Source organism: Haliaeetus albicilla, chromosome 16, assembly GCF_947461875.1.
Source record: "Haliaeetus albicilla chromosome 16, bHalAlb1.1, whole genome shotgun sequence".
NCBI classification, from domain to species: domain Eukaryota; kingdom Metazoa; phylum Chordata; class Aves; order Accipitriformes; family Accipitridae; genus Haliaeetus; species Haliaeetus albicilla.
In genome coordinates, this window is record NC_091498.1 from 15502149 (window position 1) to 15515424 (window position 13276).

General features: G+C 49.2%; 1 protein-coding gene across 1 annotated transcript in view; it reads left to right on the plus strand.

Annotated features, from left to right (window-relative positions):
- Positions 1 to 13040, plus strand: part of CD81 (CD81 molecule) — a 35221-nt gene extending 22181 nt beyond the window's left edge. Inside the window, exons 3-8 of the mRNA XM_069803646.1 lie at positions 1343 to 1440; positions 4411 to 4485; positions 7279 to 7386; positions 8319 to 8420; positions 8752 to 8841; positions 9558 to 13040. Of these exons, the coding sequence (XP_069659747.1) occupies positions 1343 to 1440; positions 4411 to 4485; positions 7279 to 7386; positions 8319 to 8420; positions 8752 to 8841; positions 9558 to 9620 (536 nt within the window). The 3' untranslated portion in view covers positions 9621 to 13040. The remainder of the gene's footprint in view (positions 1 to 1342; positions 1441 to 4410; positions 4486 to 7278; positions 7387 to 8318; positions 8421 to 8751; positions 8842 to 9557) is intronic.
- Positions 13041 to 13276: the final 236 nt, after the last annotated feature.

The window sequence follows — 13276 nt, forward strand, 5'->3', positions numbered from 1 at the left end:
ACTGTCAGTGCATGCCCTTTAGACTTTGCACTTTAATTATCATAAGATTGTTTAAAAGCTACAAAGATAAGAAAAACCTTAAACGTGACAGGCATGTACAAGCAGTTTTAATCTCGAGCTCTGTTTATACTCTAGTGCTTTCCTAAAGGGGAGTGGACAAGCTGATTAATAACCATAAAAACATTTTGACTCGTAGCAGAAGAAAACATTTCGTTGAAGGGATGTGTCTCCCAAGCACTAGCAAGATTCACTGTATTGCTGTTACCTCTGGGATGTCCCATGTACATTTATTCTCATTGTGATTTTTGTTGTTTTCCTCACTGTCAGTTAAAAATGGTGACTGGAGTCTTGCCTCATTTGTAATTATTTCTTTGATTATTTTTTGCATGTGTCAAATTGCTTTTAGATGGAAAATAGGATTCACCTAGAAAGTAGAAAAAACACAATCCTTGAGAATATTAGTTAACCAAAAATACACTAAATATACAGGATACAACAGGAGAAAGCTGTGTTTTTGGAAAAGGAAGCAAATTTAACTGAGCTGGTAGCGTTTGGCCAAGTAATCACCATGGCCTCACCAGTCTCTTGGTTGATGGGACCATGGTGATTACTTGCAGCAGCAGATATGAGCCTTCAGCTAAGCTCTTGTTTCCTGAATGAATAAAGTTTCATTCCTCTGTTTTCTAAGCCCCCCCCCCAATGTCTCGTTTCCAAGCTTTGAACTAGTTATGGAGTAAGTTGGCTGTGCAAATTTAATAAGTTGAAGTAAAATGTCATCTCCTCTGTAGAAGAACCTATAACAAACAAAAGCCAGATTATATTAAATGAGATGCTTAAGCAGTGCTTTTCCCTTAGTTTTGTGGCTCGTCTGTCTTTAAAACGTTAGCCAGATAAATATTTGTATGATGTTTAATGTAAATAAACCATATGCCTTTTGTTTATTTTAAAAGATATGCTAACTAATCATTTTCATCTCCTCTGCTTAAATATTTAAAACAGTATGCCATGGGAACTCCCATACTACGGCTCTGAGGACGCTGTAGAGCCTCTGTCTTGCCTGCTACGTCCTTTGCCTGTTACTGCTTGAGCTCTCTGCATTTCCTCCGATTTTGGAGACGATGGCGTTTTTAAAGTTTCAGCGTTAGCAGCTTCAAACGCTTTGAGACCTGACTCGTGTATGTTGTGCTGTTCTGCTGTGTCTGCCGCCGCCTCTGCTCGTATCTCCTCAATTCTGCACGCCCACAGTGAGCCGCCCCGGGGACCCAGCGTGTCTGGCCAGGCGCTGGGATGCCGCCGTGCCAAGCTCTGCGGTAACGCCTCTGCTTCTCGCTCTCCCTTGCAGGAATCTACATCCTGATTGCGGTCGGAGCTGTCATGATGTTCGTGGGGTTCCTGGGATGCTACGGCGCTATTCAGGAGTCTCAGTGCCTTCTGGGAACGGTAAGGCGCAAAGTTTTGGGTGCCCCTTGCACCGTGATGTCCTGCCGGGCGGCGCGTGGCTGCGGCTCCCTTGCTGGAGGCTTTTCCAACAAGGGGGCCGGGAGGACGCATGAGCACGTAGGTGGGAACTAGCTGACCTCTGCAAGGAGCAAGGCAGCGCTGTTCGGCTGAAGGCATCTCTGCCTGGCCTGCTGGAGCTCCGACTGGGCTGGCAGGCATGCTGCAAGCTCCTGCTCCTGCCTGGCTGCAGGACGGAGGCTGAAGCCAGCAGCATAGCAGAAGAGGTGTGAACAGCAAGATTCTTGGAGATTTCATTTTCTCTGCTATACGGGAAACCACCCCCCCATGCTTTTATCCTCACCGTGGTCTGGCTGTGTCTTACCAAGCACCCACTAAACCCTCTTTCTTACCTGATGTCCCCTACAGCTTCCCCTTTCACTCTGTTTCAAGGCTGCCTGTGGCGATTCCAATTCTTTTAAGGAATCATCTACTATTTTTATCTGTCTGGACAAGGAAACAGCAAAGATTTCCCACAATGTCTTAGTGAGGACGTCTAGGTACATCCTGGAAAATTCAGTACTGAAGTGCTACAGGCATCCTTGATGGGAGGCAGCAGCTCGGCATTCCTGGCATGGGATGAGCTTAATGGTATAAAGTGTAGCCACACCAAAAGCCTCTGCCTTGCGGGTAAGGGAGACCCATTTATTTAAAGCAAGTTCTCACATGTGGTTCAGCTTTAAACTCCATACAAAAAAAAAAATAAAATTGGAGGGGTAAAACATAAAAAAAAAAAAAAAAATAATGGAAGGACTTTCCAGCACTTGGCTTCATTGGGCTGGAAGATTCTTGTTTGTGGTGTAGTGACCCATGGGTGTGGATTCAGCTGGGACAGAGAGAAATGGAGCTGCTTTCCCTCGCTTTCGCAGATGGCTTCATCTGTAGTTGCTTCTGTTTCCCAATAAGAAGGGTGTGCTTCTCACTAGCTTTTCTAAAGCACTTTTGAACGTTGGTGGATGAGAGCTGCTGTCGGAGTTTGGAGGCATTATCACTGCTGCTGAGAACAGGAGGAGCCCGCGCACAAATCCGACGGGTTGTTGTAGCAGGGTCTGGTAGCTTTGGATTATTATTTTTTTGTTAACGCAAGTGATTACAGAACCTGAATTACCCCTCACTCCCTCTTGAAGTTGGAAAGAGGATTAGAAGGGCAGATGGTACAACGTACCTGAGGCCTGACAGGGAAACCGGCTGCTTTGGCTGAAATTAGCAGCTCTAGCTGCTGTGTGCTGCCCATGTTTGCTCGCACCTTGGCTTGCCAAGAGAAGGCTGGAGGAGCCTCGTGATGACGCTTTCCGCTGGCCAAGGTTCCCACCTTGCTCCAAGGACATTTCCAGGCAGCATTCTCAGGGTGGTGCAGGGAAGCAGCCGCTCCCCCCTCTTCTGCAGCCAGATTATATGATGGAGCGACTATAGGCTTAGTGCAAAAGGGAAAAGTACCAGGCAGCTCCACGCTATCAAAATCCTGTGCCGAAGGCAGCGTGGAAGCTGAGCGGCAAGACCCAAGGAAGGCAGGAGGGAGCCGCTGGGCATGGAGCAAGCTCTGCTCCCCGGGACGGGGCTGGGGTACTTCTGACCGCCTGGCCAGGAACACCGCCGTGTTCCCATAGCATCTCTGGTGTTTTGCAGCCAGCTTGCAGAACTGAGTCTGCAGGAAGTTGTACCTCCAAACGTGGGATAAATGAGCCATCCTTCACTGGAGGGTAGCCACTGCAAGAGTGAGCCCTAGTGCTTAACCAGAGAATCACAGTGGCATCGTGCCCACGTTTAGGGTGCTGCGATTCCTTGTGGGGATGTGGGACCCGCTCCCCCAAAGATGTTCCTGGAGAATCAGGGGTAGGTGGGTGTTTAAATAGGAGTTGGTTGTTCGGGGACTGGACAGGGATGTCGGAAGTCCTTTCCTGATGTCAGATCAATAGTCCTGTTTCCGTTTTGCTGTTAACCCTTTGCTCTTGCACGTGAGACCCAGGTCATAGCATCATTCTGGAAACTCCTGTTTCCTCTGTTGCTGAAGAAAATGTCCTGAATCTGTCTGGAACAGAGACTGCCCAGGAGCCAGGGACTGTTGTCTCACCCCATACTGTGATTTTGTCTTCCCTTGACTGCATTCACCTCTTTTGCTTCTTTACTTCCATGGTAACTCTCCCAGTTTGGGGCTTTTCCCAGGAAGAAGTCACAGAGGGTGATGTTGTTGCGGAGGTAGTGTTGGCTGCATGTAGAGCGTGCCTGTCTGTGCCTTTTCACTTGACTCTGATGTATGAGCTTTACAGCTTCCCATTCCCAGTCTAACAGACCGACTGTCACAACGTGTTCCTGGGATCTGAACAAAAAGATGGACGGAGGCTTTGGGGGGATGGCAGGGAAGAGTGCTGGAATTGCACAAACAGGGTGGGACTGTGGGAAAACATCAGTGTTAGTATTTATGCAAAAAACTGCAGTAGCCTTGCAGGGCTGTGGATGCCAAGAGAGCTGGCCATAAATCACACCCTGACGCCCCGCAGCTCCTCAGCAGCTGAAATGTGCTTTTAACCCTGCACTGGCAGTTCCCGTCCTCAGAGCATCTGTGGCAGAGCAAGAAGCTTGTCTGGATGGTCCTGCAGGTGCACGAAGAGGAGCAACGTGTCTTGTGGTGCACGGGGCATCCTCATTCCTGCCAGTCCCTGCGTGGGAAGGGCTCTGCTAATCCCTGCATAGCCATCCCAGTGGGAAGTCTGGACGCGGGGTGGCATCCGATGAATTATAGGAAAACGCGTTTGGGCTAAGTGCGTGTATGAGAGAGAAAATGGTCTGAAGTCAGGTGACACCTTGCTCTGATCTCCGCCAGTAGAAGCGCCACTCCACACTCTACCCACGTAATTGCTGCTTTTGCCTGTAGCCAGATATGTTAAGCGACCCTCTCTTGATTTGTCTTTGCAGTTCTTCACTTGCCTGGTGATCCTGTTTGCCTGCGAAGTTGCGGCTGGAATTTGGGGATTTGTCAACAAAGACCAAGTAAGACGACTCCAAATCCTGCGTTTGCGGGGCTGGGAGGCTGGGGCAGAACCGCAGCAGATCCCGGCGTGAGCTCTTTTGCTCATGAGCTGCTCCGGGACTGAGTCACGGGGGCTTGAATTAGCTGTGTGACTCGGGCAGGTCACCTAACTCCTCTCGGCCAGGCCGATGAACTTTAAATGTGAGCACTTGATGGTAGCAGCTGCCCCTTACGGTATACAGTGCAACGTCTGGAACAAAAATAGCTCTGTCTCGCTTGGGTCTCCTCCTTGCTGCCACACTGTCAGTCAGAGTGTGAGCTGATTCATGTATGAAGTCACGAAGGAAAGCCGTCTGCATGTCCTAGGTGCCAAAGAGCAAAGAGCGAGCCCAGCTGCATGGCCCCAAAGGGAGGCAATACCGTACGGGGAGAGCCAGCGTCTGCGTTAACGGGATTGCTTGATGCTTCCTGCTCTTTGCCAGTACCATATAACCCGCTCCGGGCTGCTTGTCTGCCAGGACTGAGCTTGCTGCTGATCAATATGCCGTGCACACGTGAGGGGTAGAAGTCGGGTGTCTGTCCCAGGCACCCTGCCAGGGGCTGCTTGCTTGGATGAGGTCCTGTGGCTGGAGGGGGTTAGCTAAAGGGTAGGACTGAAAATTGCAGCTTTTCACCTTCCCTTTCTGCTCACCTTCCCTTCACTATGGTCACATGTGCTTGCACACGTGCGGATTTTGGTCTCGAAGAGCAAAACTGCCGGCGTATGGGAACCATGGCCCCGCTGCAGCAAGCAGTGGGCTGGGTGTTGATCACTCAGCCGTCCAGGGTTTGGAGGAGAGAAGGGGACTGCTTGTGCTTAAAGCCAAGGTTAGACTCTCTGGCAGAGCAGGAAATGTGTTTGCTTTACTAAGAGACCTAAGCCAGCTGTGTCAGTAGGTGGTGGCCCGCTCAGTTTCCACATGCATGTAGGCCACGGATGACCAGCTCAGCCGTGAATGGGAACACCCTTGTAGTCATTCACTGGAGAAAGCATGACTTCACCTTAATAAACTCTTCCGTGGCTAAACGTATTATTATGCAGGCAGGGTGCCGTTTCCTAGCAACTTCGGTGAGCTAATTAACCTTTGCAGAGGGGCTGTGCCTCCTGCAGATGTTAGTTTGTGAATCCTGAAGAGTCCAAGATGTGCGATTGAACCGACAGCGAAAAAAGTGAAGCCGGAGTAGGGAGGGATCCCATGGCTGTTGCTTTCCACACTGGGGAGAAGGTGCTTGGCCATCAGAGCATAAAGCTTGAGAAATTTAGGATTTGCCAATACAAGAGCGATGACCTCAGCCCCTAAAAATAATTTTGCAGTTTAAAATGAACGGTGGCAGTCCGTTGGCCTCAGCCGCTTTTGCAGCCTTGATGATGAATGGGCCGTTTGGAGGTCCCTGCTCCCAAGGCAGGCGGCTTGCTTCTCCCTGCCTCGGTCAGGGGCATTTCAGGAGCAGTGCGGGCTGGGAGGGAAGCGCTGAATGATCCCAGCCCCTGAGAGCTGCTCCCAGCAGGATTCCGCTCCACCTGGGTTTGCAGCCCTTGGGGGGACAGTCATCTTCTATCACGTGGGCACAGGATGCTCTTCCACGAAGCTGAAGGCAGTCTCTCCCCCAGCCTGCCTTCCTGGAGATGCTTTAGATACAGGATGCGGAGACAAGAAATAGCATATTTTTTTTTAATTTTTTTTTTTCCATGTACCAGAATCAAATGGTTTGATCTCCCTCCAAAGCAAATTTTTTTTTCAGCAGTGACAGAGAAATGCTGGGATAATTGATTGAAATCACACTCCTTGCTGCAGTTTCTTTTTTCGTGTGCTAATCCAGCCTGTGCTGCCAAGAGCAGATGTTCTGGAAAGCGTTTCCCCTTTCGTACTTGCTCGTATTTTTTTCTTTTGCTTCTCTTGCATGTCCTCCTTTCATCTGTCTCTCCCAAATTACTGGAGGGTGTTAGAGGAGAAGCCACAAGGCCAATTTCCCTGAAAATGAGGGGGTTTTTGCATTGTGGAGCAGACCCCCATGGGTGGCTGCAGTTTGCCAGCCCAGGTGGCAGGGCTAGAGTACGGATGAGACTTCTCATATAACCATTTACAGGATGGGGGTACCCAGCTCCAGGTAGGGACCCAGCCAGAGTTTGATATCCATCTAAAAGCACCTAAGCTTCCTGACCCAAATGAGCCGCCTCGCTAGGCTTTAGCGTGCGATCTCTCCCAAATTCCTGCCATCCCCTCCAAGCCAGACAGTAAGCCAAGGTACCCATGCCTACAGACGGCCTCTCTTGCGCACCCCACCTCCTCCTGGCTTCCCCAGCACGTCCTGTCTCTGCGGCCTCAGTGGGAAACGTGTTGCCTGCTTGTTTTGTCTCCGTGTGTTGGATGGTTCAGAGCAAGCTGTTTCTGCATTCCTGAGCCCGACAGCAAATCTATGTGGGCTGAAGGCTATCTCGGATCTTGTGGTTCACCCTCCGGGGCTTGGCTGTCTTTGCCTGCTAGAGAGAGCTCGTGGAGCACTTGGACTGCGTTGGCTGGAACCTGCTGGCTGGTGGATAAGGTTCTTACTATTTGCTGCTCTTAACGCGCTACGGCTGGAAGGACTTGAGCCCTATGAAAGACAGACCTTTGTTCACGCACCTGTGCAAATAAACGGGGTCTAAATCTATTTAAAAACTGCTCATCTACCTGCAAGTGTCATTAGAGGGAACCTGTCCCCTTCAGGCACATCTGCTGGATGGGTTTCCTCCTCGCCTGGCTGAAAGGGAGTTTTTCCCCTGTCTTTCCTAGATAGCCAAAGATGTGAAGCAGTTCTACGATCAAGCGTTTCAACAGGCGCTCATGGCAGAATCGGAGACGAACAACGGGAAAGCTGTAGTGAAGACCTTTCATGAAACGGTAAGACATCAGCGGTCTTGCTGCACGCGCTGCTTAGGCTACATGCTGTTGGCCAAGGCAGCCGCTGATGGATAGCATCCTGCGTGCTGTGAATTACACCCAGTTAACTTCTGCGTGCGGTTTGTCACTGGGTAGGTGGTGAAGAGCGACTGTTGCTGCACACAGACTGGTCCTCCCCACCGAGGCAGAGGCAATAACTTGAACTACAAGTCCTCAGGCAGGGAATGAAGGCAACGCTGGATTTTTTTTGATGCTTAGGAGCGAACTGGATCAAATGTGTTCTCAGCAGTGGGATTTTGCTGCCTGCTTTCCAAGCCCTGTGTAGAAATCTCCCCATAGGAGCTTCTGGCAGCCACAGGAAATGAGAATGTGGGAGGAAGGAGAATTAAAAATGGGGGTCAGGAAAACAAATAGGAAAAGCAGGGTCTAAAGCAGATGATGCTACATGCAGGTCTTAGCCTGTCAAGTTTGCTGTTCTTACATGTCAAGAAACAGAGTTGTGCCCTCTTCAATATTCTGTCCTTCATGCTGTGCTGGGAAGTCTGGTCCGAGCTCTAATTAAGTTGCTTTTCATTTACCTCAGCACCCCTGATTTAAGTAAAATTCAATGGAAGAAAAATGTTGCTCTGAGGAACTAATCCCGATACTTCCTCTGCTCAGCAGGAAACAAAATCGCTGGAGAGAGTTGGGTTCGCTCTCCTCTAGGATACCAATGCCAGCCCTGTCTGGGACTATTGTAGGAAGCAGCTGTGTTGCATGGAAAGAAAAAAATCAAATTTGGAGAGTATATCCCCCTCCAAGATGCCTCCTTGGTCTTGGGTGGCTTCAAGGACATTTAATGATGGGGAGAGCATTGCATGAGTGTTCATTGCCTGCTAATGCTGTTTTTTTGTCGGTGTGTTGGGGTTTTTTTCCCCCCTCTCTCCATGTAGCTGGACTGCTGTGGTCCTGATAATACAATAGGAGCTATCACTCCCCTCTGGAGAGACGACCTCTGCCCAAAGAAGGACTCCATCCTGAAAAACTTTATGGAGGTAGGCACATCTGCTCTTCACTCAGCGCAGCTCCTGTGGGGAAAATCAGCTGCCAGGGAAATTTGGGGATTTATTGGGAATTAGATAAAGGGTAGAGATTTCATTTATTTGGGTATGGTGTAGAGGAATGTCAGAGGTTCCCATCGGTTCTTCCTTTGCTGTTCCTGCTTGAGGGGGCTGGCAGGTGCAGAGGGGTGAAGTCTGGTGGGAAGTCCTAGAGCCAGGACCCAGGACCATGAGCGGGACCGGGGGGAAACAGACCTACCTTTCTGGGTGCCAGGGCGGGTGAGGGGAAAGCAGGCTCTCTGACCGGCATGCTTCTCTGCTTCAGTCCTCGAACTGCCACAAAAAAATCGACGAGCTCTTCTCCGGGAAGCTGTACCTGATTGGTATTGCTGCCATCGTGGTTGCCGTGATCATGGTAAGCGTGACTGTGCGGTGCCCTGCTGTTGTGGGATGGGGAAAAGCCGCCTCAGGGTGCCCCGGTCCTGTTCCAGCTGGGCTGGATCCATCCCTCTCCTCCAGATGCCCCTGTGGCTCAGCGTGCAGCACCAGCCCTCTGCACCCCAGCTGCTCTGGGATGTGGCGAGACCGAGGGCTTTGTCATCCCCCCGGGGGGCCGGGATGTTAGGGCAGGCACCCGGCGAGTGCGGTAAAGCAGGAGCACCTGCAACACCATCCAGAAGGGCAGAGCACCGTCGAGCCTCCTTCCTGCCTCCAGACCCGCTTGTTTCTCAGGCAGCTGTGTTTGTTCGCTGGGGTCTGCAGCGGGAAGGGATTTGCTTTCTTTGCCACCGCAGGTTTGCTCCTCAGCAAGCGGGGGGTGGCGTGGGCTGGTAACCCAGCACCTGCGCAAAGGCTGGGCTGTAATGCTGGAGGGATCTCGAAGCGTTTGCTGCGTAGCTGGCAGTCGGGAGGCTTGCGACGTACCACCACTGCTGCCAGCAAGAGAGGGGAGAACATCATCTTATCTCGAATTGGCCGACTCCTAATGAAAACAGCAGCGAAGCCATAGCATCTCTGCCCTTATCTCTGGCATGAGTTTATGTGGAATGGGGGACCTTGGGATGGGGGCGGGGGGGAGCTCCTGCATTGTACTGGTTGGCGCCTCACTGTTGCCCCTGTGTCTCCCGGCAGATCTTCGAAATGATCCTGAGCATGGTGCTGTGCTGTGGCATAAGGAACAGCTCCGTCTACTGAGCCGTGAGAGCCAGGGAGGGGAAGGGGGGAGCAGGGCGGACGGCGCTAGAGGGGACCCCGAGTGCCACCAAGTGACCAGGAGACATTTCAACAAAAGACAAAACTATGTATATAACTACTTCCAATATTACCATACAGTACTTATCATTTTTATTTTGAAGTACTTTTTTTTTTTTTTTTTTAAATAATAAAACTTTCCCATATCCTTGTGGCTGAGTTAGTTACACATCAGTTTTGTGTGATGGGGAAAGCTGCTGTAGCAGGAGATCAAGTCCTTCCTCCCCCTTCCCCACCCCCAGTAACTCAGAAATACTGTTGGTGGAAGATGTACAGAGGAGAAGGCTGCAGCCTGTTATCAGAAAACTTTGCCTTGGTTTTTACTCTTTTTCAACACTGACTTTTTTTATATACATAATTGGATGCTGAAGCAGAATTTAGCATTTTTCTTCATTTGTACTCACCTTTTCCTACCATCACCCCAACTCCCTGGCATTTCCAAGCTGTCTGTAGGGAAGCCTGGCTGACTGCCCGAAGCCTGGGAGAGAGGAGAGGAAACAGCTCCCGTCGCCTGGATGTGTCCCGCAGGAAACACAGGCACGTTGTTCCTCTCCGATCTGTTTGCATCGCTAGGTCAATCCTTAACAGAAGTCTTGCTTAAATTTTTTTACTCTCTGTAGAGTGGGGATGGTTTTGGCTTTTTGTTTTTGTGGTTTTTTTTCTTGGGGCTATAACTTTATAAATTGGCTCATTTCCATTGATTTGTTACATTAAAGGGTCAGTAGCTGGGGGTGAATTTTCGTCATGGTTTTTCAAATATAGCAAACTGAAAAGTAAGTCACTTTTTTAACCTCCTTCAATGTTTCTTTATAGACATATGTTTTTCAGAGAGTCTAGTTCTGTGCTAAGTTTCCACTCTTAACGCTAATGCTTGCATACAAATGATATTGGAAAAAAGAAGAAAAATTTTTTTTAAAAAAACATCCTTAATCTTAGGAATCCTGCATTTATGTATTGCAGGGTGACACTTGGGGGTTCCCAGCCATATGCATACATGTTTAAAATTTCATCTTTGCATCACTCTCTTGTTCAATGAAATTTTCCTTACTTGCAGCATATTGTCGCACACTGTAACATTGCTAGGAAATTGTCATAACCTGATTTTGGAAAAAAAAAAAAAAAAAAAAGTTTATTTTTAAGACCTTCGACTTCCAGTTACATCAACAGCAAGACATTAGCTTATCAAAGCAAGGGAATTCAGGATTTTAGATCGCACCAGTTGAAACACTTTCTTGTGACCTGGTAAGCTTTGATTGCCAATTCGATGTATGTGGCTTCTGTTGTATGCCACTCTGTTACCATGTAGATAGACGGGGAGAGTGACCCAGGAGCTATGTAATAAAATCAGAGTGTTCTAAAAAGATGATCTATATGTATAGTTCTATAGATATATATTTTTAAGCAAAGCCTTTTCCTTAGCCGTACAGGCACTTGAGCTGGAAATGATAGTATCTCTCAGCTCTTTGCCACCTTGAAGCAGGTAAGGGGAGGAGTTGAAACTAGTGATCACATTCCCCACTTCGGGAATATTTCTGTTTCTTAAAGTATTTCACTCTCCCACTTTGTTGCAACAAATAGCTTCAGATCAGATAGGGAGGGAGACCCGCGATCATTTTAAACTAGTACCTTGTCCATTGCATGTGGCTGCCATGGCCTTTACCACTACAGGATAGGAAGTTCCTGCACTGGGGCAAACTGATCCATTTGGAGGCTTTTCCCCCCTTCCACTCCTCCCCTTCCTTTTTCTGCCTTTTAGTATATAGGGCCTTTAAAAAGTATATAGGTAAATATATATATATATATCTATCAAATTGTGCTAGGTAAGAGGAGGAAGTGCTTCAACAGAACTTCAGATTGAGAGGTTGGACAAGAAAAGATTCAGCCTTAGAAATAGCCTTAAAGCAACACTGCCCTGAATGTCCACGTTGTGCACATCGAGAACGAGACGAGGTTTTGCAGTAGGTAACCCCCTCCCCTGCTCCCCAGCGTAGCTCCTTCAGGTCATCTACTCTGTTATGTGGCTATATGTATATGCATCAACCAAGCATGTGTGTTTACATATATGTGCATCAGGATTGTTAGCATACAGAATGGATGTGTAACTTGCTGCCTTTTTTGTTGACTGTTGATAAATGTGTATAAGTATGCCATTAAGCACTTCAATTCTGTTTTCTTTCCTTATACCGTATTTTTGATATTGTTCAGTATTCAGTTGATGCTGTGTATGTAGCTGGAGCTCTGTTTGAAGACGGACTGGGTCTCAGTGCAGGTCAGGTTTGTCCTTGGATGTTGTAACTTTAGGGGTCTGGGCTGTCCCACGCAGGAGCAATTGGGAGAATGGCACTTTGAGAAGGAGTCTGAGAGCTGTGGGAGGAAGAAGAGCAGGACGTTTGCTCAGACCATGTGCCGCACAGGCTGCAGTTTGTTCTCTGACTCATTTCAGAAGTGGCTTGTCACTGTGGGGAGCTCCTGAGGCAGCTCCCTGGGCCACCTCCTGTCCCTGCAGCTGTTGGGGGAAAGGTGCTGCAGGAGAAGAGCCAGCAGCTGGGAAGGTTGTGGGAAGGGGCAGAAGGAGTTTTGCAGGGAGAGGGTAATGCTTTCTTTAGACTTACTAGCTGAGAGTCCCCATGTTCGATGGAATGGTCATCAGCTGTAGCAGGAGGGATCAGCCCTAGGAGAAGAGGGACAGAGAGGAACTGTCATGTTTAAGAACGATGAAGTAGCTGAGAAACCCGCACAGCAAAAACTACCCACTTGGGTCTCTTCTAGTCCAGCCTCCTGTGAAGCTGGACCTGAGTTAAAACAAACTAGAGAGGGAGCCGTGAAGGGCTGAGGGGACTCGCCCTGTTGCAAGCACTAGGATCCAAAAGTGACAGGGCTCTTCTGCCAGTTGGTAGGTCCCAAAGCTGGCTGAGGTGAAGGGGGAAAAAACACTAGGTAGGACCCCTGCCCTACCTCAGACCCTCTCCTGCATACCTGCGCATTCATGTGTGCAACATGGGGCCCCGTCCTGCTCCCCTCCACGCTCCCAAAAACAAAGGATGAAATTGTGTGCTGTAAATACGAACCCCTCCCTCTCCAGGGAAGCATCCTCCTAGAGCTAGTGACAGCTGAGAAAATGGCTGTGAGCTGAGGCAGGGAGGAGGAGGAGAGAGGCTGGGGGGGAAGAGGAGGGCCAACTGTCCAGGTCTAAGTTCAAAGACCACATCAAAAGGTCAAACAGAGCTGCTGACAGCTTAACTGAATGCTTGGGATTTTTTCATACTGTGGAGCATGCCACAAAGCAGTGTGTTTAACTTCTTTCTGCCTTTTTTTTAAAGAAATGAAACAAAAATCAATTTAATAAACATTTCTCATAGTGTGCATAGTGTGATGAACCGCTGCAGTTTTACAACCAGTTAACACCAGGATGCTTTGTGAACCAGGCTTCAACAGCATGGGTTTTTCCAGCCTCTGGGAGGGGAGCCTGCAGGCAGGCTGGGGACGCATCCAGAATGGTGCTGAGGGAAGGCAAAAAGGTTGCTTGCTGGCAGCAGTGGCTGCTGCAATCGTGCCCTGCCCCCCCAAGGGAAGGGGGGCACAGCTGTGGGGGAGCTAAT